Here is a 25458-nt window from a genome sequence, read left to right as displayed (position 1 = left end):
ACTGTGCAGTCCAATTGAGTGCGAAGAGCGCAATAAAAGACTGTGCAATTAGAGGACGTGCAATTAGCGCACGAGTGCTGTATCCAGCTTTCCACGAGCGATAATGGCGGATATTGAGCATAAGTGGGCACAATCTTTTGACATTCATTGGAGGAGCGTCGAGTTCGCCCTGACCAGCCCGGTGTCACCAATACACTCTCACATATGATTTGACAATACCCCCATACTGATGGGCCCCTCGTTGCTGGGCCCCAAACAACAATGGCCGCTCCATATATTTTCTATGAAATGATTTCCCGCCCAGTGTTTTGACGTTTTAGATTGCGGTCATAGAAAAATGGCGACGTGCCTGGGGGTCGGCCCTGACGGAGTTACTATGGAAACATCCATGATTGTTTGTTGTTCGAGTGTAACAATGTAAACATTGTTTAATTTTGCAGATCAGCTGAAGTGAACATAACTAAACGGATTCAAACTTTAATAATGGTTTGCGGCCATAATTTACTGAAGGCACTGGCTCAGAATATTTTTTTCATAATCGTGCGAATTAAACATTCGAAACATTACACATTAAGTACATGACCGATTGAATTCTACTGCGGGAAATGCTGGCCGATCCGTTGCTCACGCAGTACAGCGTCATTATCGTGGACGAAGCACACGAGAATTCTACTGCGGGAAATGCTGGCCGATCCGTTGCTCACGCAGTACAGCGTCATTATCGTGGACGAAGCACGACGAAGAACCGGGAGACATTCTTGCGTTCCTGACAGGGCAGGAAGAAGTGTTAAAAGCACTCGATCTTTTGCGTGAGCATAAGGAGGCTAGTGGGAAGGTTGACTTGACAATACTTCCCATGTACGGAACGCTATCCAACACGGATCAGCTGAAAGTTTTTTTCAACGCCCCTTAGGGAGTTCGGAAAGTTATTTTAGCTACAAACATAGCGGAGACATCAGTGACAATTCCAGGAATTGTTTATGGTAAGCCGGCTTGTAACTTAACTGCTTGCTTGAAACTGTAAAGAAATTCTAATGTCAACTACTTTCAGTTATTGATAGCGGATTTGTAAAGTTGAACTGGTATTCAGCCGAGAGCACCACTAACAGTTTGGTAATAGTACCGACTAGCAAAGCAGCCGCGGAACAGCGAGCCGGCCGAGCCGGAAGGATTCGCAGCGGAAAAGTCTACCGTCTCTATACCGAAGAAGAGTGGGACAAACTAGCCGATTATGCTCCACCGGAAATGCGCCGAACCGATCTCTGCAGCACGGTTTTATTTCTAAAAGCATTGGGAATTGATAACATCTTGCGGTTCACGTTTCCTTCACCACCACCGGCTAAGAATCTGCTGGCTTCACTGGAGACTTTGTTCGCTCTGGATGCACTCGACTCCGATGGAAACTTAACGTCCCCGGTTGGTTATTTCCTAGCAGAAATGCCTATAAATCCGATGTTGGCTAAAATGCTGTACAACGCCGGCGAGATGGGATGCTCAGAGGAAATTCTTATTATAATAGCCATGCTGCAAGCTCAATCAGTTTTCTCAAAACCAGTGAGCGGCCAGGCGTCCATACGAGCCCGTATTGCGAAGCGTAATTTTGAAGTTTCTGAGGGAGATCTGATCACACTTTTGAATGTGTCCACAGCCTTTGTTGAAAATGATCGCACGAAAGAATTCTGTGGACGAAATTTTTTGATTTATCGTAATTTGAAACGCGCACATGAAATCAAAACACAACTTTGCAGCATGCTGGAACGAGAATTAAACATACCAGTGGTATGATTGTGTATGATGCCACTGCTTTCTTGTGGTGACAATGTGGAAACTATATGCCGCTGCATTGTGTCGGGATTTTTTCCATACGCTGCTTATTTGCATCATTCTGGGGTTTACAAAACGGTACGAGGTGACACAGAGCTTTCGATTTATCCACTTTCGGCATTGTATACCATAGAACAGCCACAATGGGTTGTATTTTGTGAACCTTTGCATACTACCAAATTGTTTATGAAGGATATTACCGTTATTAAACAAGAGTGGCTCACAGAACTGGCACCTCACTATTACCATAAAGTTACGGTCGTAAGAGATATTTTCTAAGCCTTAATATACTTGGAGTTTTAAAGCCAAATAATTTCTTGTATTTTAATTTGATGACCAGTTTGGATCGTGGAAGTTTCGAACGTAAAAATTTATTTCAAATTAAGCTTAAGTTTTATTGCTTTTCCACTGTTAAAACCTTAACAATATCTCTCAGCACTTGTGACGTGGTACAATCTGGTAGTTCATTCACACATGCCTTTCCCGTACCCCCCAATCCACCAACATGTGGATCGATCGGTAACGTCCCCAAGTGGGGCACTTTTGCCAGTTCTGCCAACGCTAATCCACCTCCCGAAGAGAATATATTCGTACATTCGGCACAATTGGGACACATAAAGCCGCTCATACTCTCTACAATCCCAATGATCGGTATCCCAGTTTTCTTACAGAAAGCTACCTCCTTTCGGACGTCTTCCAAGGCCATTTCCTGAGGCGTTGTCACAATCTGCGTTTACTCCCTTCAAGTTTTCCATGACGGTGATGTGTTCGTCCGAAGTGCCCGGAGGAGTATCGATAATGAGATAATCCAACTCATCCCAAGCGACGTCCTCTAAAAACTGTTTGATCATTGCAGTCTTCTTGGGTACTCGCCAAATAACAGCTTCGGTTCGGCTTTTCAACAGAAAACCAATCGACATAACGGCCAGTTTGTTCTCGGCACTGGTATAAACCAGTACCTATCCTTCTTCACATTGGTGAACATCGTGATCCTCTAGTCGTAGCATGAATGGAACGCTGAGACCGCACAGATCAATGTCTAATAAGCCAACCTAAACGAAAGTGTTGATTAAAAAACATGATTATATTTTGCCAATTCAAATGACTCACCTTATAACCGGTGTTAAAGCATATCGTAATGTAGGGACGACCAACTGCACGAATGCATAAAATCAGCTTTCCCGTCTCAATAGACCAAATCATCATACCGTCAACTGACAGATACTGGCGCCCTTGTTTACATTTTGGAAAATTTTCCTTTTCGTTTATAGATCATTTTGCGATGACGTCATTTTGCCGTCAAATGACACCACTTGGTGGTTTGTTTACATGTTTTTTGTCACATCCAGCGGTTTCGATTTGAAATTTCGTGAAGGATTACTGCATCAGGTGCTTTAAAATGCATGTAAGGTGCTTTCTCTTAAATAAAAACTATAATTTTTTATCATTATCTGCCGGACAAAGATAGAAAACTCAATTCAAACTTTCACACCATGTAAATAAACCACCAAGTGCTGTCAAAAAAGTGTGGTTAGGAGCTCCCGTGTAATGATCTATAGCGAATGTAGCGTGTGTTTTACCATTTTACAGGCATACCCAAGTAGCACACGTTGTCACAATTGAGTCGCAGCGGCTGATATGCGACAAATTTAAATGTAAAACTTCGGTTACAGTAACCTAAAATATAACAGTTGTGTAACCGAAATAGCGCAACTTATGTAACTAAATCTGGTTACATTAACAGTTACTCAATAACCAATATGTAACATGTCTAGTTACAAAATGGTTACTATTGAAGTTACACATAAACTGTAAATTGACTTTCAATTGGTGGCAAATTAGTTATCTTGTAACTTTTATTGCATAGCGAAAATGTAGCAGGTTTATTATTTCAATCTATGGCTGTCAACGTCAAGCAGTAAATTTAACTGTTGAATATAGAAAAGTGTATAAATTATTATTTCAACACAAATTTTAATGCAGTTTCAAATTTATGGTGAAATGCATGATTCTAGCTTTGAAAAATTCACGCGCTCTTATTTAATATAACTTTTCGTTACTTACTTCTTTGAAAAATTGATGTTTTGTAAATCAAATATAAAAATTTAAATTTTAATTTTTTGATTTTTTAAATTTATTCTTAGCAATAATGAATTAGTGGAGCATTCACCTAGAAACCATTAAAAATCAAGTTGTTTTCGCTATCACTTCTATCACAGTAAAATTCATAGCCATTTTGCCTTTGGTTCTAACTACTACACCATCGTCCTTGAAGTTTTGTATCGTTTTCGGCATATTGCATGAAATGATTTTAAGCAGCCATTGTTCATTGTTCGCATTGTTGATATCGGGAAAAGGTATTTTTTAGTGATTGTTGTGAAAAGAATGTGTTAATTTAATATCAAAGAATAGTTTCAGTTTGAATAAAACAGTTACCACCAGTGTTAATCATAGAAGGTTACATTTCAGTTACATTCTAGTTGTACGTAACCTTAGCCTTCGACCTGGTTACGGTATCGGTTATACGGTAACCAATATTAAATCTGTTGTAGTCACTTATTTCTTATGTCGTCATTTCTAAGTTACACTGTAACCTATTTTCATTGCCGGTTTCGTTTCGATGTAACTTGATCGTTTTGACGTTTGAGAATAATCATCATTTGTTTACTTAATACCAATGTCTGGGCGGAGAAGATTCCAAGTACCATCAATTAAGTAAATAAACGCATTTACAAGAGCATTTCACAACCCGTGTACCAATTGTTTATCTTTACCATTAGCAATATTCTTCAGGTCTAGTTTTTCCTTAATCCGTTGTGTTTACAAGGAACAGTAAACAAATTGTTGCGAAAATGTTACTAGCCGACTTTTTTTGCCTTCGTAACTGCTCGTAACGGAAAATTAACTGTTTTGCGACCAGCAAGTTGATGACAGTTCGAAAAAAAGGTTTCAATTTGGTCATTTGGTAACTACCTGGTAACTTTTTGAGACTTTTGTCACTAGAAAACTAAAAAGTAACTATTTTTAATTTTATGTAACCTAACTCGTTACAAGTATCCTAAATGTAACTGCTGTGCAACCTTTTTGTATTTTTTTATTTTTATGATTAGTTACAAGTGCTACTTGGGTAATGGCTTTTTAAATTTAGTCCTAATGCTGTTTAAACTCGGTTTAAACAACAAACTTGCCGACTAAACAGCTGAAACTTTTTTGGACTCTGTGGTCTGTTTGTAAACAAGGGCGCCAGTATCTGCCAGATGACGTCACCTTGATTTGGTCTATTAATTATTATCAGAACCGAATCGATTAATTACTCAGGCAGCTTTTCTCCTTGCATATCGATCGATAAAAGCCCACTGCACTCAGCAGTCGGCAGCTTAGTAACAAATATATTGCATAGCAGATCACACCGGTGTATCTTTTCGCTACTTCTTTCGGTCAAATATACTTACCTTCAAACTACTCATCGCGAATACTGTTCCCAATAATCCGAAAGACTTGATCTGCGGCTACATAAAATCTGGTCCTTCGAACCGGATCAGATTTTATGTAGCCGCAGATCAAGTCTTTCGGATTATTGGGAACAGTATTCGCGATGAGTAGTTTGAAGGTAAGTATTGTCAATTGCAAGGAAAATTGTACCATCCAAAGTGCGATATCGCCCATAAAAGTGCTATTCTGCATTAAATCGTTTCGGTTTCTTCGGCGCACTTATTGCTTGGAATATAACAAAAAAGTGCGCCGAAGATACCGAAACGATTTAATGCAAAATAGCACTTTTAGGAGCGATGTCGCACTTTGGATGGTACAATTTTCATTGCAATCAGCAATATATTTGACCGAAAAAAGTAGCGAAAAGATACACCGGTGTGATCTGCTATGCAATATATTTGTTACTAAGCTGCCGACTGCTGAGTGCAGTGGGCTTTTATCGATCGATATGCAAGGAGAAAAGCTACCTGAGTAATTAATCGATTCGGTTCTGATAATAATTAATTGAGACGGGAAAGCTGATTTTATGCATTCGTGCAGTTGGTCGTCCCTACATTACGATATGCTTTAACAACCGGATTCCGATAAGGTTAACGCGATCTGCAAAATTGAACAATGTTTACATTTTTACATTCGAACAACAAACAATCATGAATGTATCCATAGTAACTCCGTCAGGGCGAACTCGACGCTCCTCCAATGAATGTCAAAAGATTGTGCCCACTTGTGCTCAATATCCGCCATTATCGCTCGTGGAAAGCTGGATTGATTATACTGTAGCGACCCGGCGGCAGTTTTTACTCAAATTCGTCAATTTGCTGTTGAGTCTTCGAGAAGGTTTTTAAATATCTGGCATCTCTGCTTTTAGCTATCATCTTGACCCAGCTTTAGCGAAACCGAAAAGTCACCGCCTTTACATTTTCTTTTTCTTTCTTTCGCTGAACGTGGTACCGTGAGGCAGCCGATCTGTCGTGAAATAATTTTTCGACTGTAAACGTAAATATGACTGAAACACTACAGTTGCGAGGTCAGCTCGTTGGCCATTCCGGATGGGTCACCCAAATCGCTACAAATCCGAAGTATCCGGATATGATTTTGTCTTCATCTCGTGGTAAGTACAGATTAGACAAGTTAAAAATGGCGACCTCCATGCTTTATGCATACACGTGTCTGTATTCTAAACTAAAATAATTTTTTCAGACAAAACGCTGATCGTTTGGAAACTTACTCGCGACGACGCTAGCTATGGCATTCCGCAGAAGCGTCTGTACGGCCATTCCCATTTTATCAGCGATGTCGTTTTGTCTTCAGACGGCAACTACGCACTTTCAGGCTCTTGGGACAAAACCTTGCGCCTGTGGGATCTGGCTGCCGGAAAGTCAACCCGACGGTTCGAAGACCATACTAAGGTGTGAAATAAGTAGTGTACAGTATTAAACCCAAACACGTAAAGTGAGGTTAAATTGAAATTAGGAGCTTAAAAGCATGTCATCCAGGAACGCTGATCCTTCAGTGTTCCGGATGCCATACTTTCACGCCAACAAAACTGCACTTTGTCAGTTTTGTTTGGCAGGGAATAAACTTTAAAACACAACCGAGCCTATGCGAGGCAGAAGAAAATGTAATTGTGCCAACGCGTGGCAGAAGATAAGTTTTCTGTGAGGATTATCAATATCCGCAGGCTTGGTGTGAGCGCTTGACTATACATTTACAAAATGGCCCCAAATAGGTATTGTGTTTATACGTTTGTTTAAGCTGAAATTAGAACGCATTGTAAGATGTTTTTTGAAACAGGAAAATCTATATCCTTCAATCCGCCAGGTCATACTTCAATTCGAAAATATCGAAAGGTTCATCTTTGATCACAAGTACTATTCGATTTATTAACTTCTGTAGTCTTACGATGCGTTCTATAAACACTAATTACAGGTGTAGTTAGCTTAAGTTAGAATGGATTTCTCTATTTGAATTACATAGGCACAATCCCAGCTCCATGCTAAACCATTGATATTGATGTTCAGCATGGTGTTCATTTTAGAGCGTGCTAGAGTAAATCTCGATTTCCTTTTTTTGCTGATTAACTAACATTTGTTAATTGGTGCTAATAGTTGAGATACATCTGATAAGTTGAATTCAAATGAAGGAATCGATTTTTAGTTAAGGCTCTAGTACCTACGTTGCATTATCACTAACATGTATTTCCTTTTCTGCAGGATGTTTTGTCGGTAGCATTCTCGGTTGATAATCGTCAGATCGTGTCCGGATCTCGTGACAAGACCATCAAGCTGTGGAATACATTGGCCGAGTGCAAGTACACTATCCAGGAAGATGGCCACTCTGATTGGGTATCGTGCGTGCGGTTTTCTCCAAATCACTCCAATCCAATCATCGTTTCGGCCGGTTGGGATCGCGTTGTAAAGGTCTGGAACTTGGCTAACTGCAAACTGAAGATTGACCATCTGGGGCACAATGGCTACCTGAACTCTGTGTCTGTTTCTCCGGACGGTTCACTCTGTACTTCAGGCGGTAAGGATTGCAAGGCCTTCCTGTGGGATCTGAACGATGGCAAGCATTTGCATACACTGGAACACAACGAGGTAATTAATGCATTGTGCTTCTCGCCAAACCGCTATTGGCTTTGCGTTGCCTATGGCCCATCCATCAAAATTTGGGATTTGGCTTGCAAAACCATGGTCGAAGAATTGAAGCCCTCGAAGGCCGATCCACCACAGTGTCTGTCGCTGGCTTGGTCTACGGACGGACAAACCCTGTATGCTGGCTACTCGGATAATATTATCCGTGTCTGGCAAGTGTCGGTATCGGCACGATAAATGCATCGTATTGTATACTGAGAAATACAAGATTCAAGTACCGGAATTTCCACTTTTCAATTGCAATCTGAACATACCGAACTTTCGAATCTCTATTTTTTTTATTCTTTATTTGCGAGGTTTTCAGCCTGCGACTGGTTCGTTTCTTTCGAATTTCTATTCCGGCATTGATAATTACCCGTACCGTAACGGATGTGTATTATATCTAGCGAATCAGGACTTGAAATACAGCATGTTGTCATTTTTTCTCCACGATGAACGAGCTTTTTTAAACTTGTATTTAAAAAAAATGCATAGGCTTAGCTGTTAAAAGAATATTGAGTACAAATAAAACTAAACTTCGAAAAATGTTAACGACTTATTCTGTCATACGAAACGTTGAGGTAAGACGGAAAACGCCACGCCTCGCGTCTCTTAACTTTTGTAGGTTTGCCTAGATTTACTGAATAACGAGTTATACCAGCGTTGTATTATCAGATCATGATTTTTATATAGTACATTTCAACCCACCCTCATTCGGCTTCACAAGGCAAAGAGCGGATCAATTATCTAACAAGTTGGGAACCAAATTAATCACCCTGAAAATGGTAGGAATGAGTTGAAATAGTATAATCAATATATATTATATATTATAATATATTGATTCTACTGTTGAAATGAATAAATACCTTTGAAATGATTTTAAAACTATTTATTTTCCGACACATGACATTTTCCGCTGCAGGATGACATTGCTAATAATTAAGCTCAAATCAGACAACACTCTTATTGTGCTTGTTTCGAAAATGAAACAATCTGCTATCTTGCGAACTAGCTGACTAGCTGTCGCGGTGCCTTGTTTAAGCACTGTGTAAATTGCTAATTAGGATTAAGACAGAGTGATTTAACTGCTATACTAAATCGCAAAGGAAAGGCAGCAATGTATGCATCATTCTTACAAACGATTTACTCCTTATGTAGATGCTCTTTTTCCTTTAGGATAGAAAAGTCCAAACGCATCCAGATGATTACCAAGACGAACATAATATACAGAAAACCTACTACCAGCAAAGGTTCCTGTAACATCATCACCCGGCTAAAATTATATTTCAGGTTAAAATCAGCAATATGATTCTCAACGACATTTTTCTTATTGAAAGAGATCACCGGACGGCCAAAAGTATCCAGATAGGTGTAGTGCAAACTATCCGGGTTACGAGTCACTGAGTATGGAGCAATCAGTTTAATATTGGCAGATCCTTCTGGTAGGATGACTTTCGTTGTGACTTCATCCACAACCATATCATCAAATATGTGGTCAACGACGCGCATTTTCAGCAAATAATTGTCTCCATTCTGGAATAAATATTCGAAGCTGGGCACGTTGTAACCGAGAGTATAGTGGGTCTTCCAACCGCCAAACAATGGGAATCGAGGACGCAAATCCAATTCCACCGAATCTTTTAGAACCCGCATAGCCGAGGTTGAAATATTCCCGTTACTGTCCCGATAGTACACTCCTGTTGCCGATGCTGGTAAGAGGGTTTTGTAGGATTTGACACAAGCCTGGTTAGAACGCGAATCCTTTTGATAATCGTATCGGGAGAACGGTCCCTTGAGCGCAGCTCCCGAATGAATAATATCAATCGTTTCCTCTACCGCAATGTTACCCCAATGAGAAACTTCAATTACTCGTTCCAATTTAGTGACCGTCATGAAAGGAGTATAGTTTTCAAAGTGAATGGTCATCGGATCCACAGAAAATGCTGCAAAAATTTAATAAAAATATAAATTGAAACAAGAAATAAGATTTAAAATTACCTGCTACGTTATCGTAAGGTCCATAGGTGATCGTATTATCTGAATGAACCGCTGGTTTGATTTGGGTATAGCTTTCTACATTTCGCGAACTCAAATGAATCGTCGTTTTTTGGGTAACTGTTTTGAAGGGTGAATAGAAATATACATTGCCGAAATATTGTACCAGCTGTCGTTCAGTTTGAGTGATTGAAGTCGGGTAAGGACGTAGCGACTTGCTGAACACTGTGTCAATGTATACAACTGGATTTGAAGAACTGCTTGGGAGATTCATTGAAAAGATTACGCCTTTTGGTGAGGCCGTTTCGGTAAGTTTCAGTTCTTTCTTTGAGGAATCTTTTGCCGAAATAAAAGCAAGTAGGTTCCTTTCTTCATTTTGAACCGTAAACAGGTAATTGTTGATCGGTTTCTTTGACTTGTGTTCCAGTGTAATTTTGTAAGAAATTTTCACTAGTTGCGAAGTGAGATCGATAGTGCGGTCAACATTTTTATTTTCAATCTCCACATCAATGGCCGACTGAGCAAGGAATATGCAAGCGGCAAACACTGGTAAAAACACGAAAATTTTAAACATGTTGCTCCACAATCCAGTTTACTATCATCTAAACAGCGATAAATGCACAATAGATAGATAGCTCCCTAAATAATATTTTACTAATGCCGCTACTTAACGTGCCGCAAATTGCGAAAACCGATGACGAGACCACGCAAATCGAACCGAAGGTGTCTGATGGATGTTTTTTCGACAGCGGTAAAACATTGACGTGTAACGTCGACTTGTCAGACGTCAGCATAAGAGTTGCCATCTTGCCATATGTTTTCAAAAGTGCTCGCTACTGCTCGAATATTATATTGTCCAAGTGGCAGCACCGTTTCGCGCACATATCCACCTTTTCGCGTGCGTAATGGCGGCTAGTGGGTACAACTTACGGAAAACGTTAGCATGCCTTTGGCAACTTGTTGTAGAACTTTCAAGCGTACGTGAGCGGGGTTCTCAAAAGCAAATACACATTGTCGAAAAGTGTACCCACAGTGGCTAATTAAGCGCGCGATTGGCATTTAATGTTCGCTCACATTGTGATGGCGGCATGGCGGCGCAAGCATCATGATTGCTTGATGGCAATAGACCATTTTATACAAACTAGTAACATTGCTGATATTGATATTGCTTCCTCGTATGGGGTGCAATCTGTGGATTGTTAAAGTACCAGCACGAGAAAGCACAATATCAATACCAGCACGTTACCTTGTCACTTGTCATATAATGGCCTGGAGCTCAGTTCAAGTAAGAAATAACATAGCAGGGTATGAAGGTGCGTTGAATTTCTGTCACAAACTTTTTAGGGAGGAGACTTTGAAAAATAATTTTACGCGTAACATTACAGATAAAAATATCGAAATAATAAACTATTCACACAGTTATTCAGAAAATATTTGTAAAATTATACCTAAAAACTAATACCCGACATTTGTGAGCTGAATTTACATACTGTGTTGCAATCATCGGCAGAGCGATGGAGCATTTGTAAAAGTTACGCGTTACGCTTACGGGTATGATTGGGGAGCTACTTAGTGAAAACGGCGTGTTTTACGTTACGTAATTTTTAAACAAGAGCTGGGATGGGGGCTTTATTACTATTTCGCCACACCTGTATAGAACTCATTGAACCTGTATCACCGGCGGGAAAAATTAGGAATTTAGAAAAGAAAGCGGATATGAAACTTTTGGTATATTTGACTCTAGGAATACATAAAATTTAAGTGAAAAATGAATTATTTTTATATACACTTTTGCCTTTGATGTATCAAGTTGTGAATATCAATGGAATCAAACAGAAAATGCTTTGAGCATTTGAAACAATGGTCTCTAAAAGAAACTTGAATATCGTGCGGCTGCTGGTGCAGCGAGAATCTGGATGGGGACATAAAGCATTTTTCAATACTTTTCATCAAACTGCTTTAGAGCTTGCAGAACATGGAATATTGCAGAGACTGCAAAAGGAGGATCTATGTAGAGTAAGTGGATTAGTTGAATAGTTTTAATCGATCATAAATGGCATTGTTTTGATTAGTCTCTAGATGATTTATCGAACGAAACCGAGTCAGTATTTAACATCGAGCAGAGCCGTAATGGGTAAGTAGGTATATTGTCAGCTAGATCACCTGCTAAAAGTACGTTTGTTTATTACGATAGACATTATGCCGCAACCGTACAGACGAATAAAAGTGTCAACATTTTCCAAGTCAGCACAATGAACAAAATAGGTAAAGATCAAAATATTTTAATCAGAAATCCAGGAATTGAAAAGCACTGTAAAAAGCATGATTATAGTATAGTAAGTATAGATTGCTTGTTTTGTGTTAGTAAACTTAACATTTTGTTCCTCAAAATAATTTACTTCAAGTTGACAATTTTTTGCCGCATAGCTATACCTATTATATTCCTGGAGCTGAAACATATCTCAAGTATCTTAAAATAATAGCTCATTTTTGTGCATTTATGCAGCCGAATATCATACTAATGAAAGATCAGTATGGACGCTGGCGTTCCACCCAGTAAATTGCAACATAATCGCGTTTGGAACACTGGGAGGAAAGGTTTTTGTGTACGTAGATGGGGTAAGATTGTTCGTAATTGTCGATCATTCAAGAAATGAATTATTTTTAATTTTTCACTTGTTTTTTTTAGCAAAAGGCTGCATGGTTAGAAGAGCATGCACCAATAGGTTCTTTATGCTTTCATCCTGTCGATCACTATCTGGTGCTTACTAGTGGCAATGAGGTTACCTTTTGGGACTGGCAGAATGATACAGTTATGAACACCGGAACCTATAACGACTGCAAATGTCGTTTCCTTCATATTACAACTAGTTCTATTCTAATAACAGGCATTTCGCAAACCACTCTATTTGCATCGGCGGGTATAGGTAAAAATTTGGCTACAGTGGAACCTCAATATATGATGGCGTCGTTTCTTAGGACTATTAACTTCATGCTTGATTCATTAGAACGCGGATGTACTATAGGGAATAGTTTTGACTCGGAATTGAGAAAACAGTTTTACGTTTGGAATCATTTGTTAAAAATAATAGCTAACAAACGAGATGAGCCCCACTGCTTTTATACAGTTGCTCCAGAAGCCAAATGCATGGTTTGTATAAACAAGAAGCTATGTAATAGTTTCATAAAGTTTACTTCACATTTTTACAGAAATCCTACCTCAATACTACACTGGTTGTTTTAAATCGAAGAATAGACGATATTCTAGAAAATTTGGAAAGGTGTAAAATGCACAAGTGGCTTTCGTTCACAACGCGTTGTGTCAGCGATAACATAATTGATAAACACTGCCATGAGCCTATGATGTACTTTGAACGCATTTGTTCCAATTATGTGGAACAAAGATACAGTGGATATATAAGGTAAGATATATGGCAGGATTTTCCAGCGTCTTTTAGTTAGAATTTTTTTTAGTATATTTCAAAAGTTGAGTGTAACGCCATTTTTCATAACGATCTTTTGGCATAATGACTTTTTGGTGAGATTTTGTCTATTTTGTGATTGCAAGAGACAGTAATCTTGTCAAACAAACGATTAAATAGATAATTAGGTACTTTTCTTCCAATAGACGATTCGATGCGAGGACTTAAGAATAAAAAATCGTTGGTAAACCTAGTGAAACGGATAAGCCTCGACAGACGTGATTTCTGCGGGAGGCAGCCAGCAGTTCGCCGGTAAATGCTTCTGTGAGCTGCTACTTAGGGTCTTATAATAATAAGGTCATGGGGTTGAGTAGTTTGCCAAAACTATAAACCATACGAGACCCATCTTTCAACTGGGCTATTCAATTTTGAATTGGTGTTGTTTTGTGTGCATATGGAGGCGTCACCGTGACTAGTACTATTTAGATCTGTGATATCCCTCGGGTGTTGGCTGTATTTTTCTGCTACAATCTCCTCTCACGCTTATCGCGGCGGCATAAATGCACTTGAATGCGTCTATTTCGACTGAATCCGTAGCTATCGTTAATGGCTAGCTAATCATTAAGAAAAATTGGGTTAAAATGCATTTATGCCGCCGTAATAAGCGTAAGAGAAGATGTGCAAAGAGAATTTCTCATTTGCATGTTGGACCTTTTTAAATGTTGGTCGAGAAATGTCCCTTCAGCCCGAGCAAGACAACAGTTCCGAACAAATTCTTTCAGTAGGATGGATGCAATCTGGCGAAAGGAAAGGGTGGCTGCTCACTTTTCTGTGAAGTTTCAGTTTCAGGACATCAAATTGGACCAGATTTAATGTTTTTAAAGGTGATATCGGTTGAATGAAAGGAGTGGTTTTACACGTCAACAAAATTATTTACGTTCAGGACATAAATTGGACTAGGTTTAATATTTAAACGATAACTCCGGTTGAAGAATAGGTGTGGTTTGACACACTGGCATATTTCCCAAGCACATTGATATTGGACTAGGTTTAATCGCGTTCGTAAGGAATTTTGTTGGGACGAGGAGACTTAGTCACTCTTTTTGGCGTACTTCCCAAGCACAGATATCAAATTGGTCTAGGCTCAATCGTCGCAATCGCAAAGAATCTTCGACCTGTTGGGACGGGGAGATTTTGTTACTTTTTTTCTAAAAATACGTTGCAACCAATCACGAAGCGAGGACTGTCAGTTGGACAATGCTTCATTATTTTCAATTTTTCAATTGTGCGGACTTTGAAATCAATAGGTTTCTATATTGCGGTTGATGTGTATAGTTTTTCCAATCGATTGGTGCAAAAATATTCAAAATCGATCGGGAAACCACTAAGCTATTAGCGTTCATAACCAAACCCGATCATTTTTCGTGACGCTCGCATTTTTCGATTTTTTGGAATGACACCCTGTCCCAAACCTTGCCGTAAGACGTAGTCCTACGTCAAAATGTATCATTTGGTGTAAATCTGTTGGTACTAAAAGATAGGAGGTTTTGTGCTTAACGGAGAAAGAACGTTATAACTGTTCCACTCCAGCAAGCTTTTCCCTCCTCAAATAAACAAACAAAATCCTAAAATTCAAAGCCGATGGATGCATTATCAGCGAGGCAGGCAGTGTATGTTCATGAGGAATGTTCGTCGATTCAAATAATCATTTTTTTGCGAATTTTCCAACTACTGGCACCTGCGTGTAAATATATATATATAAATGTTTTTCTTGTTTTTTTCAGATACATATTTGACTTAACATTGGTTAAAAACATACTACATAAGATATTCAAATTGTATTTAAATTTTGGATATCAGACGTCGCTGCTAGAACCGTGGCAGGAATCGGACGTCCCTATGGATAGTTCAATAATCTCGCACGATGCTGAAACAAAAAATCAGTTCCTCCTCCAAGCATGGGATCTAGGTTGTCACCGCGATGCGAGCGATTTGCCAGATTTTAAAGAAGGTAAGCAATCAATATTCACGAAATTGCAACAATATTTTAACCATTTAATCTTGAATAGACTGGAAAAATGTGATATCTATTTGCTCAATAAACAATGACTCCAATGTTTCCATCTCTCAATGTGAACTTTTCATAGCATCAGTTCGAATTAAAGCTGTAAAAGAACTAGGTATGAGAACATTCTTACGCATATTCTAAGTTTTAATTGATTATTTGTCACAATTCAGAGGTACGCAGCTTGGACCGCGCAAACTTTGGTGAATGCATGTTTATATTTAGGTTCGTAGTAAATTTTGTGTCTCTTTCATTTTCGCCATCTGGCCGATACCTCGTGGTTGGCTTACGATGTAAGAAACGACTCAAATTTGCTTATATACTGGATAAAGACAGTAAATGGAAAATTGGAGTTAATTTCTGTCTCGATCCCAATAGTACTGAAAGTCAGGACTCAGCAGCGTCGTCCTCAAATGGTAAACAATTGTGATTTATTTTTGTTTAGCAGAAAGCGTCAAAATACAAGTATATTTTTTCAATAGAACTAGTTGGCTTAAGGCTGTGTCTTCCAAAGGAATCATTTAATTATAAGGAAATCAACTGTATAAAATGGGCGGCGCTTCCAGGGTATGGTCTGCTTATTGGACTTAAATCAAAATTTATGCAGGTTTGCCGATAATTGTGAATAAAGCTCTCAATAGTTGGTTTCAATGACATCAATAATTTTCGATGACACAAAGGCCTATCTAGCAATTTTGTTATTGCCCAGGCCCTACCTAGGTTCGCCATGATTCCAACCTAGTAGTTCTCAAAACCTATGTTTTTCACTCTGGGTTGAACTCAATGAGGTACACTAGAACTTCTTTTTATGTCCATTCATTTTACTTAATTTCGTTTTACGTCCACGTTTTACGTTCGAATTATGACGTCTTCGTCAAAAACCGTGAGGTGACTTCAGGAAATTCGAATCAACATCTTTTCTTTTTACGTCCAAAATTCGAAATAATGTTCTCTTTTACGTCCAAAATTTGATGCCGGTGGGGTTCTTGAAGATGAACGGATTTCACTACACAGTCGTCCGGCATCCTTGCGACGTGGGCGGCCCACCGTAGTCTCCCAACTTTCGCCAGGTATACGGTGGGAATCTCTCCAAGCTGTGCCTGTAGCTCGTGATTCATACGTCTCCGCCACTGTCCGCTTTCCTTTTGTACTCCGCCAAAAATAGTCCGCAACACCATTCGTTCAAAAACGGCAAGTACACGTATGTCTTCCGTAAGTAAAGTTATTGTCTCAAGTTCGTAGAGGATTACCGGTCTAATTAGCGTTTTGTTCATTGTCAGCGTTGTGCTGCGGCGTATGCTCCTTGATCGAAACGTCTTACGAAGGGAAAAGAAAGCTCGATTTCCAAATTGAATGCGTCGTTAGATCTCCTTACTCGTATTATTGTCAGCGATGACCAGAGATCCCAAATATACGAACTCATCAACCACTTCCAGTTCTTTGCCGTCAATAGTCACTGTCCGTGGAATGCAAACGTTGCTTTCTTTGGAGCCTCTTCCTACCATATATTTGGTTTTCGACGCATTTATTTGTAACCCTATCCTCCTAGCCTCCGATGTTAGTCTTGCGTAGATTGCCTCTGCCGTTTCTAGGTTTCTAGTAATGATGTCGAGGTCGTCTGTGAAGGACAGTCCATCCCCTTGCCGTAACCCCCTGCGCGATTCAAAAGGACTTGAGAGTCCAAAACGCGCACGTATCACATCACTCGTTCCAGAGTAACTTCGATCAGCCGCGTCAGTTTGTCCGGAAAACCGTGTTCGTGCATTATCTGCCATAGCTGTTCGCGTTCAACGGTATCGTATGCTGCTCTAAAATTCACGAAAATATGATGCGTGGGCACGTTGTACTCTCGACATTTCTGAAGGAATTGTCGGAGAGTAAAAATTTGATCCATAGTAGCAAGGGCCCCCATAAAGCCCGCCTGATACTGCCCTACGAAATCTCTTGCTATTGGGGATAGACGACGCAACAAAATCTGGGGAGCACCTTGTAGGCGGCGTTGACCAGCGTAATGCCGCGGTAGTTACAGCAGTCTAGCCGGTCGCCCTTTTTGTAGATAGGACAGACTACGCCTTCCATCCACTCCTCCGGTAGTTTCTCTTCTTCCCAAATCCTTGAAATCAGCCAGTGAAGTGCCGTTGCTAGCGGTTCTTGCCCATTTTTGTAGAGTTCTGCCGGGAGTCGGTCCTTTCCGGCGGCTCTATTATTCTTCAGCAGACCGATTTCTCCTCGGATCTCTTCGAGATCGGGAGCCGATACGCTGTTGTCGTTTGTAGGTACTCCGAGGTTAACTTCCATCGCGTCTCCTGCTGCTCAGGAGAGGTTGAGGTGCTCATCGAAGAACTGCTTCCACTTGTCGACCACCTCGCGCTCGTTTGTGATTAGATCCCCTCCATCGTCCCTACACATGACAGGTTTTGTTGTGTGGGCCTTGCGAGTTTGGTTCACCTTCTCGTAAAACTTGCGGGTGTCATTAGCCCGGAATAGTTGTTTAAGCTCTTCACGATCTCTGTCCTCCTTCTGGCGCTTTTTCCTCCTCATCGTGGTCAACTAATTCCTCGCTCGTCGATACTTGGCCAAATTCTCTCTCGTGGATATGCTCAGATAGCCCAGTCAGCATTTTCATGCGTATAATTAGACTGCAAATAAGAGTTACGTACTGATATGTATTCAACAAAATCGTATTCGACGCGCAAAAGCCGCTTACCCGTACCATTTTTGAGGCGATATACGTACTGAGGAATAATTTTGAGTGATACACTTAGATAGGTATTTCAATACGACAAGATCCGATTAAGTGCGACTAGCTGCATGCAGTTATACGAATTTGTGCTGAAAATTTTATGTTTGTCATTTACTAGCATTATAAACGATAGAATATCAACTTGTGTGCGCTTTATTAGGCTTTATTTACGAGTCCGAATTTGTCAAGAGATATTTACGATAGTTTTCGTACATTGATATACGAGTTGGTGCTGGCTGACTTTTTTTCCTTTCTATCGTTTCTTGGCACCCCCCGTCAAACCAATCATTTTATGCACTCGAGGTTTCCACACCTAGCATCGCGGTTGCGGCCTCGTTGACGGCCGAGCGTGTCCTACTCCATCCGTTTTCGAGGGTCGAAGCATCTAGCTCCACAGAGGAAGGCAGAGCTTCATCCAATACGCGCGCGTTGTTTTCGGCAGTGCGCGGGTTGTCTAGTTGCCGAATGTTTAGCCGAGGAGGGCGACTTTGTCGCGAGGTATAAACCGTCGATAGTTTTGAGCGCACCTATACTGCTACTAGGTAGTGGTCCGAGTCAATATCCGCACTCCGTAGGGAGCGTACGTTGGTGATGTTCGACAAAAACCGGCCCTCGATGAGAATATTGCCGATTTGGTTCGAGGTTCATTGGTCAGGTGATCTCCAGGTGGCCTTGTGGATATCTCTGTGGGGAAAGAAGGTACTTTTGATCACCAAGCCTCGGGAAGCCGCAAAGTAGATGCATCGCTAACCGTTATCGTTCTTTTCGGTGTGCAGGCTATGGGGCCCGATCACCGGTCTATACATTGCTTCCCTGCCGATTTGGGCGTTCATATCCCGGATGACGATCTTGATGACCCGTGGTAAGCAGCTGTTGTACGTTGCCTCCAGCTGCACATAGTACCCTTCGTTGATCGCTTTCCAATCCATTACGCGATCCTGCATTTTGCCCAACACTAAGAAGCCCGTTCCCGGCTCGTTGGTCGTTCCACCACTCGGGAAAAATCGGGCTTTGCCGCCACGGATCCTCCACACCTTCTCGTCTTTGCGACAGATCTCCTGCAGTGCCACGATGCCAAACTTTCGGCGTTCTAGCTGATCGAGCAGCAACCTGTCGCCACCAACGAAATTTAGCGATCTACAGTTCCAGGTACCAAGTCTCCATTCCATGTCCTTGTTTCGTCGCCTTGGTCTATGCCGAATATTCCGAGAAGATAGTTCTTGACTCTTGTTAGTTTTTTTTAGGTTTAGATAGGTAGCCGTCCTAAGGCTTACGCTACCGAGTCTCGTGATGGGGCTGCCATCTTGCAATGTCGAGACACACTGTGCCTCCACCCCTGTTGGTATACGACCTTAATTTCCACCGGGGTTGGTTAACCGATCTCCGCTAAGGTTGCTCGTATTCCGGCTGGTACCACGTGGAGGTAGGGGTAGGAATTGCTAGATAAGAGGCTAGGGACCTGAAATCAAGCGCGACGTTAACACCAAAAACAAACCCCATTGCTCGGTGCTGTTTTTTTGTAGTATCATCAAATGTCTACTGTCGCACCTCTTTATATCTCATTGGGTTGCGGTCGGCGGTTGTGATATTAGGGTGCTTATGAAAAATTCATCTGCAGTGACGGAGAGGATGCTCGGCCAGTCTTCGAATCATTCGTTACCCTGATGCGCCCTCCCCTTTACTATAATGATGGTACATGGCAATATAATAAAATATGAGTTATATGAATATACAATATCTGAATATATGGGCAAAATAGAACAATCTCGCCAGCAGTTCTTCGAATGGAATAGAGTTGCACCATTTAAGTTTCCAGTAGTGCTTCCATTATCTATTTAATTTTTTCTTCTGGTATCCATGAGCATTATTTAAACTTTTTTCAGCCAGAGTTTTCACAGTACAGTAGAAGGTGCTTCATGAACTAAAACGAAACAAATCATTAAAGCAACTTATCTTAAGCTTACCTCCTAACAAGGTCGTGTGGCTCAGCCGTCACCCAAACTCGCAGTTTTGAGATCAGGCAGCCGGAAACCACCAAGCATCGCATCTCCTAGCTTGGCTTCTCAATAGAGCATTACAAGGTAAGGCCACGTGAAGGTGCCAGGTAGGCGCTTGGGATGGCTGGAGCTATGTTGGACGCTTCCTCATTTGCCTTCCCTATTTCATACTCGAAAGCGGAGTCTAGGAGGATTGGGCTAAAAACAAATGCGTCGAAGACCAAAACATCAAAGTAAGAAGAAATAAACGCGTGGCTTCTACGGACGGTGTATTTGGCATCGCTGGTGATCGCGGACAACAACATTAGTAAGGAGATCCAGCGACACATTCAAGTGGAAAATAGGGTGGTCCTCCAACAAGTAGAGACTCACTGAAAGCGGAGACATATGAATTATGAGCTACATACACTGCTTGGAAAGATTTCTATCTCAATTTCCATCGTACATTTGGCGAAAGTCGGTAGGCTACGATGCGCCGGACACGTAAGGATGCCGGACGACAATGTAACGAGTACAGTTCTCTTCAACCCCACCAGCACCAGGAACAGGCAGGCTCAACGTGCAAGATCGCTCGACCAGGACAATAGTGATTTGTGACTTCCGAGACGACTGGGAAATTGGCGACAAGTGGCCTAAGCCGGAGTTGAATAAAGACGACGGCTTGAAATAGCGCTAGCCACCCCGGCTCTAGGCTGTTGACGATGACGAGGTACGGCCGCATAGTTGTTACATGCTTAAACATCGAACAAGCTCTAGCAACTACACTTTTTCACCAAGACAAACAAAGACCAAACAAATTTTCGTCTGATTAACATTGTTCTAACTAGGGGGTGCAAGCACCTCCCCCCCTCCGCCTTGAAAAATCGACTAAATTTTTAAACTTCTTAAAAACTACAGTTAGGTAACTTTAGGTAATAAAAACTTTCTATTGCCGGATATACTGTCTGTTGCTCGCAGTGCATAGCTCTTTTTTTCCATGTGTAGACTCATTACTGCGACCAGTATAGTTGATCTATTGTAATATCGCCCGGGTGTTTGCTGTATGACCTGCACTGCATTTCTGTGCTTTATCGTTATTGAGTTATTTTTTTAATGCGTGTTTATGTGTAGGGGAAGGGCGGTAAAGACGGACACTGCGGGAAAGACGGACACTTGTCATATTTCATAAACAATAATTTTTTGAAGCAAATCAATGATGGGAAATGTTTCTATAGACTGAATTAACACTTTTGAATTAAACTGCTGATTTTTAGCAGCGCAGCTGTCAAATTTATAAGCAAAACAAAGAAAAAATACGTATATACGCTTACCGATGTAATTTTGTGTGTGAAGAAAATAGCTAGTAAATCGTTAAAAAATAACATAATCATGCTAAACAGACGACATTCCGTTAGTTTGATCCTTCACTGAATATGCATTGGAAACCTGGTAAACTTTTGAATATTCAGTAAAAAGTTATTGAAGTTTGAACAAATGATATCCAAGTCGGGAAAGACGGACACCCAGAGGTAGGGAAAGGCGGACACACAGATTTTGAACCCATTTTGCCCAACAACTATTTAACATTGCAAATACTTAAATATTTTATATGTAAAAGTAACCAGAAGTCATATAGCAGTTGGAATAGGCCAACTTTTAGAAACGATTAATTCGTCACCAATTAAAATATTGAAGGGAACCATTTTATTTTCTCGCTCAACGGGGGATCGGGAAGGGGGTTTTCCCAAACCAATTCTTTCCTAAATACATGATGAAATATGTTAATCTTTCTTAATACTGATAATTCGACGACGCGTGACACCTTTTTGCGAGTGTCCGTCTTTCCCATATCAAGTGTCCGTCTTTCCCGCCCTTGCGCAGAAAATCTGATTTATACATGATGTTTATAATATTAAAAAAAGCATAAATTTTGGAAGAAATTTTCCAGCGCACGTTGTAACTTTATTAGACAGAGACTTAAAGGTTCAGTTTGTGCGAAAATTGCGATCAATACAGTTATATTTGAGTAGATATTGAGTCTTTACCTTAAGGTGTCCGTCTTTACCGCCCTTCCCCTATGAGGGTTTTACCCTTGCTTCGATGCATGTCCTACTATACCAAACCTGTTTCGCCTCGTTATAGTTAGAACTGGTGAGTCCTCATGAGGTTCAAAACCATTACCTCAATAGGTCCTCATACCAGTATACTAACTATAAGAAGCGTCTTCGGGATAATGTAGAACTCAGCATGAAAGAAGGGTGATGAGGGGCCTGAGAATAAACCCATGCTAAAGTCACTTTGACATCGAATGGCCTGATTCTACTAAGATTCGAGCTGAGGTATAGTAATCAAAAGAGCAAAATCGAAGCGAAAAGATACCAAACGTGATAGTCGTTGCAAAATTCCTTACAGGTAAAATACAGGTAGGCGAGGCAAGATCGTCCCCTTAAGCAAAACCACCTGTGTAAAAAAAAGTTGTAGCTCAATTTCTAATTTATCTGCTTTAACCCATTATGACCCAGCGTATGATATATCATACCTCGTCTTCAAAACCTGTTTACTGCTGAATTTCAATAGTTAGCATTGTTAATATATCACTACAAGAGAGATAAGACATCAATCTGATGTGTGTGTGATATAATTTGTCAGTTTTTGTCATTTCATCTGTATTTTCAACAGTGCAAAGTTGTGACAAATAGCAGAAAAAAAGTTGAAAAAATGGCGAAAAAATGTTTGTCTCCAAAACGCATGAAAAAGTCTACATTTAGTGACGAAACATTACCTGACATGTAAATTAGTATTTATATGTAAAGTCTATCACAAAATTCGATAAGAAATCTGTAAAAAACTTTGTGATTTGTTTGTTTGAAACTGAGCCTATAAAATATTTAACCTGCGATATTTTGGCCTTGAAAGCATTCCAAATGACGATTTTGCGTTTCCCGACACATTCGAGCCACAATATAATAGATTATAGAGTTTCACTTCATTTGGTCCAAATTTAGGTATACCCGGGTCATAATGGGTTAAATGAACAATTGATCTATTACCTACATGTAAAAAATAAAAACATAAATATCTGTAATGATATTCTATTTTTTATTGCGATTTGGAAACACGTCCAAAAAATAGAGTATTTTTTTCCATGCGGGGTTAAACACGTCCACTAACGGGGTAAAACCGTCATAGCGTATAACTTTAACAGTATTCAACCGATTTGAAAGAAAATGGTGGCATTGGATTCGTGAATTTATCTAGTTTAAACAATTTGAATCATTTTGCCATCAAACAATACATGGTTCCCCGAGATTCGCAATTTCGAAAGAGTGTCCGGTAACCACTCGTATTAGAAGAATATCAGTAATATTATATAGGTACCTACCAACAGTCTTGAAATTGATACAGTGTAGTTTCCTTAGACATCAAGATGGATCGGGTTAAGCATCCTGGAGTCAATCTTTTAGGACCGTGGAGGATCTAAGATAAAATATAACAATATGGGTATTAAAGTTCCTGCAATTGATCCTTTGGGTCAGTTTTTGACATTTCAAATTGTTCTGATTGATAAACCAGATAACTAAATATAATATATTTTTACATTGCTAAGAAAATGTGCTATATTTTCATTAAAAAATGTTTATTCTATAATACTTGTTCCAAGAGGGAGGAGTTATTGAAAAAATCTATATCCGAGAAAACAAGAAAATGTCCATAGTGCCCGCAGGGAAAATTGGCGATCTAGATTTTTTCAAACAATCTACCAGCTACAAGCTAAGCACATTTACATTGTTTTATATAAACCTGATATTCTTTGGTCCAAACTATGCAATTATTTTAAAAATTTCCTTATCTAGTATTATGCACGACGGTCTTGCGCCGTTCGTTATGGGCGGTTTTACCCACAAATGACCGATGTACACATTTCACTATTTAGGGTTTATTTCTAATTCCCGTCGTAGTAAGTAAAACCATTCTAATTTTCATCATTTTTTGGATGGATTTAATGAATACTCCAAAAGTCCTTGTGCTGATTTGACTAAAACACACTTACCTTCCGATCCGTGAACTTTGAAATCACTGAAAAGCGATTATTAGAGCATATTATTGAAATTACGCAACTGACTTTATTTCTTAAATTCGTCGTACCGTTTTAAAATCCGTCCATCAAAATTTTTCATCGTCCGAACTAAGAATCACAATGTTTCCGAAGCTAACGCGCATGTATTTGAGTAGGACAGCATGACAAATGTTATTCTGCAAAATTTCTGCAGGTTAGGCTAGTTTTCCTGGCTGTAGAATAACGACGATGCCTTGCGTGAGTTATTTTCATTCATGAATGACGGAAATTAAAACGATTAGTCGATTTTTTGTTCTTCGTCGCACGAAAAAACGTAGGAAATTTGGCTGGTAGGACTTCTTTAATGATAAAAAGCATTTAAATAGATCTCAGCTCACTTTGATTGCATGATCGCGTATGATATTGTCTATAAATTAAAATATTGGGGAATAACTAGTTTTGCATTGTGTGTCATAAAAATGCTGATGTTTTTAATAATTTGTGTTGGATAGGACGGGAATAAGCAATTACGGCGAAGCAGCAACATACCCTATTTCAACAAAACTGTATGAACAGTTACCTAATTTAGGTACTGTCGGATGAAGACAGGATCAGAGATGCGATATGGGTTGGATTTACTAAAAGCTTTAACGTTTTGAATAAAATAAACCCTGAGTTCTGCGGGAGCAAAGTTATAGAAAACGAAACGATTATAACGAAAAATATGTTTTTATTTATTTATCCGATATTGCTGTACAAGGTATTGTTAAATATTGCGTAGGCATTCAGTAATATGACTGTCATCAACATTTAACACCAATTCGAGCAAGTCCCCATGTTGGGCGGTTTTACCCTGGCGGGCATTGCTACCCCGTCTTCCCTTAATTGCCCTCCACAATTCGTCAAATCAATCCACAGTTCAGGCTGATGATAAACTGGCCAGTGACGTAATGGGGGGGAAATGCGATTTGTATTTTACTGTAAATATTTTTATGCGCTACATCTTTGTGAAGTAAATATTTTGTTAGTTTCGTAGTAGTAAAAACTTTACTAAGAAAATATCGATATTTATTTTAATTCACTATTTTGATAGATTATAAAGGCGGCTATTTAAAATGAATTTAACCGCTATCGATTCCATATCAAATGGATTTATTATGCAAATGAGATGTGATATGGGCTGTATTCGTTTTTCAAAACAAGATTCAAAGGGATATTTTCGAACCAACCAGTGGTTAAACGGTGAAACTG

At 39.9% G+C, this 25458-nt stretch overlaps 4 protein-coding genes and 1 pseudogene across 4 annotated transcripts; 3 read left to right on the top strand and 2 right to left on the bottom strand.

The window, feature by feature from the left end:
* The first annotated feature begins 578 nt into the window (after positions 1 to 578).
* Positions 579 to 2123, top strand: LOC128740207 (uncharacterized). The gene is given in 3 exon segments (XM_053835739.1): positions 579 to 674; positions 734 to 983; positions 1052 to 2123. Coding segments are annotated over 3 exon segments (1398 nt in total). The 3' UTR covers positions 2104 to 2123.
* A 95-nt stretch (positions 2124 to 2218) lies between these two features.
* On the bottom strand, positions 2219 to 6191 carry LOC128740206 (cytosolic Fe-S cluster assembly factor NUBP2 homolog; annotated as a pseudogene).
* Positions 6192 to 6234: 43 nt separating this feature from the next.
* On the top strand, positions 6235 to 8193 carry LOC128739133 (guanine nucleotide-binding protein subunit beta-like protein). The gene is made up of 3 exons (XM_053834530.1): positions 6235 to 6427; positions 6517 to 6725; positions 7530 to 8193. Exons 1-3 carry the CDS (start codon positions 6319 to 6321, stop codon positions 8145 to 8147), a joined length of 936 nt encoding a protein of 311 aa, XP_053690505.1. The 5' UTR covers positions 6235 to 6318; the 3' UTR covers positions 8148 to 8193.
* A 636-nt stretch (positions 8194 to 8829) lies between these two features.
* Positions 8830 to 10682, bottom strand: LOC128741968 (dolichyl-diphosphooligosaccharide--protein glycosyltransferase subunit 1). Its single transcript, XM_053838116.1, has 2 exons — positions 9948 to 10682; positions 8830 to 9892 (listed from the first exon to the last, which is right to left on the bottom strand). Exons 1-2 carry the CDS (start codon positions 10516 to 10518, stop codon positions 9093 to 9095), a joined length of 1371 nt encoding a protein of 456 aa, XP_053694091.1. The 5' UTR covers positions 10519 to 10682; the 3' UTR covers positions 8830 to 9092.
* Positions 10683 to 11748: 1066 nt separating this feature from the next.
* On the top strand, positions 11749 to 16050 carry LOC128743560 (activating molecule in BECN1-regulated autophagy protein 1-like). The gene is made up of 10 exons (XM_053840162.1): positions 11749 to 11960; positions 12017 to 12078; positions 12139 to 12209; positions 12451 to 12563; positions 12634 to 13095; positions 13155 to 13366; positions 15151 to 15377; positions 15436 to 15546; positions 15605 to 15847; positions 15914 to 16050. Exons 1-10 carry the CDS (start codon positions 11805 to 11807, stop codon positions 16048 to 16050), a joined length of 1794 nt encoding a protein of 597 aa, XP_053696137.1. The 5' UTR covers positions 11749 to 11804.
* Positions 16051 to 25458: the final 9408 nt, after the last annotated feature.

Source organism: Sabethes cyaneus, chromosome 3 (genome assembly GCF_943734655.1).
Source record: "Sabethes cyaneus chromosome 3, idSabCyanKW18_F2, whole genome shotgun sequence".
Classification (NCBI taxonomy): domain Eukaryota; kingdom Metazoa; phylum Arthropoda; class Insecta; order Diptera; family Culicidae; genus Sabethes; species Sabethes cyaneus.
Note: the sequence above shows the minus strand (reverse complement) of the source record. Positions and strands in the feature narration are given on the sequence as shown.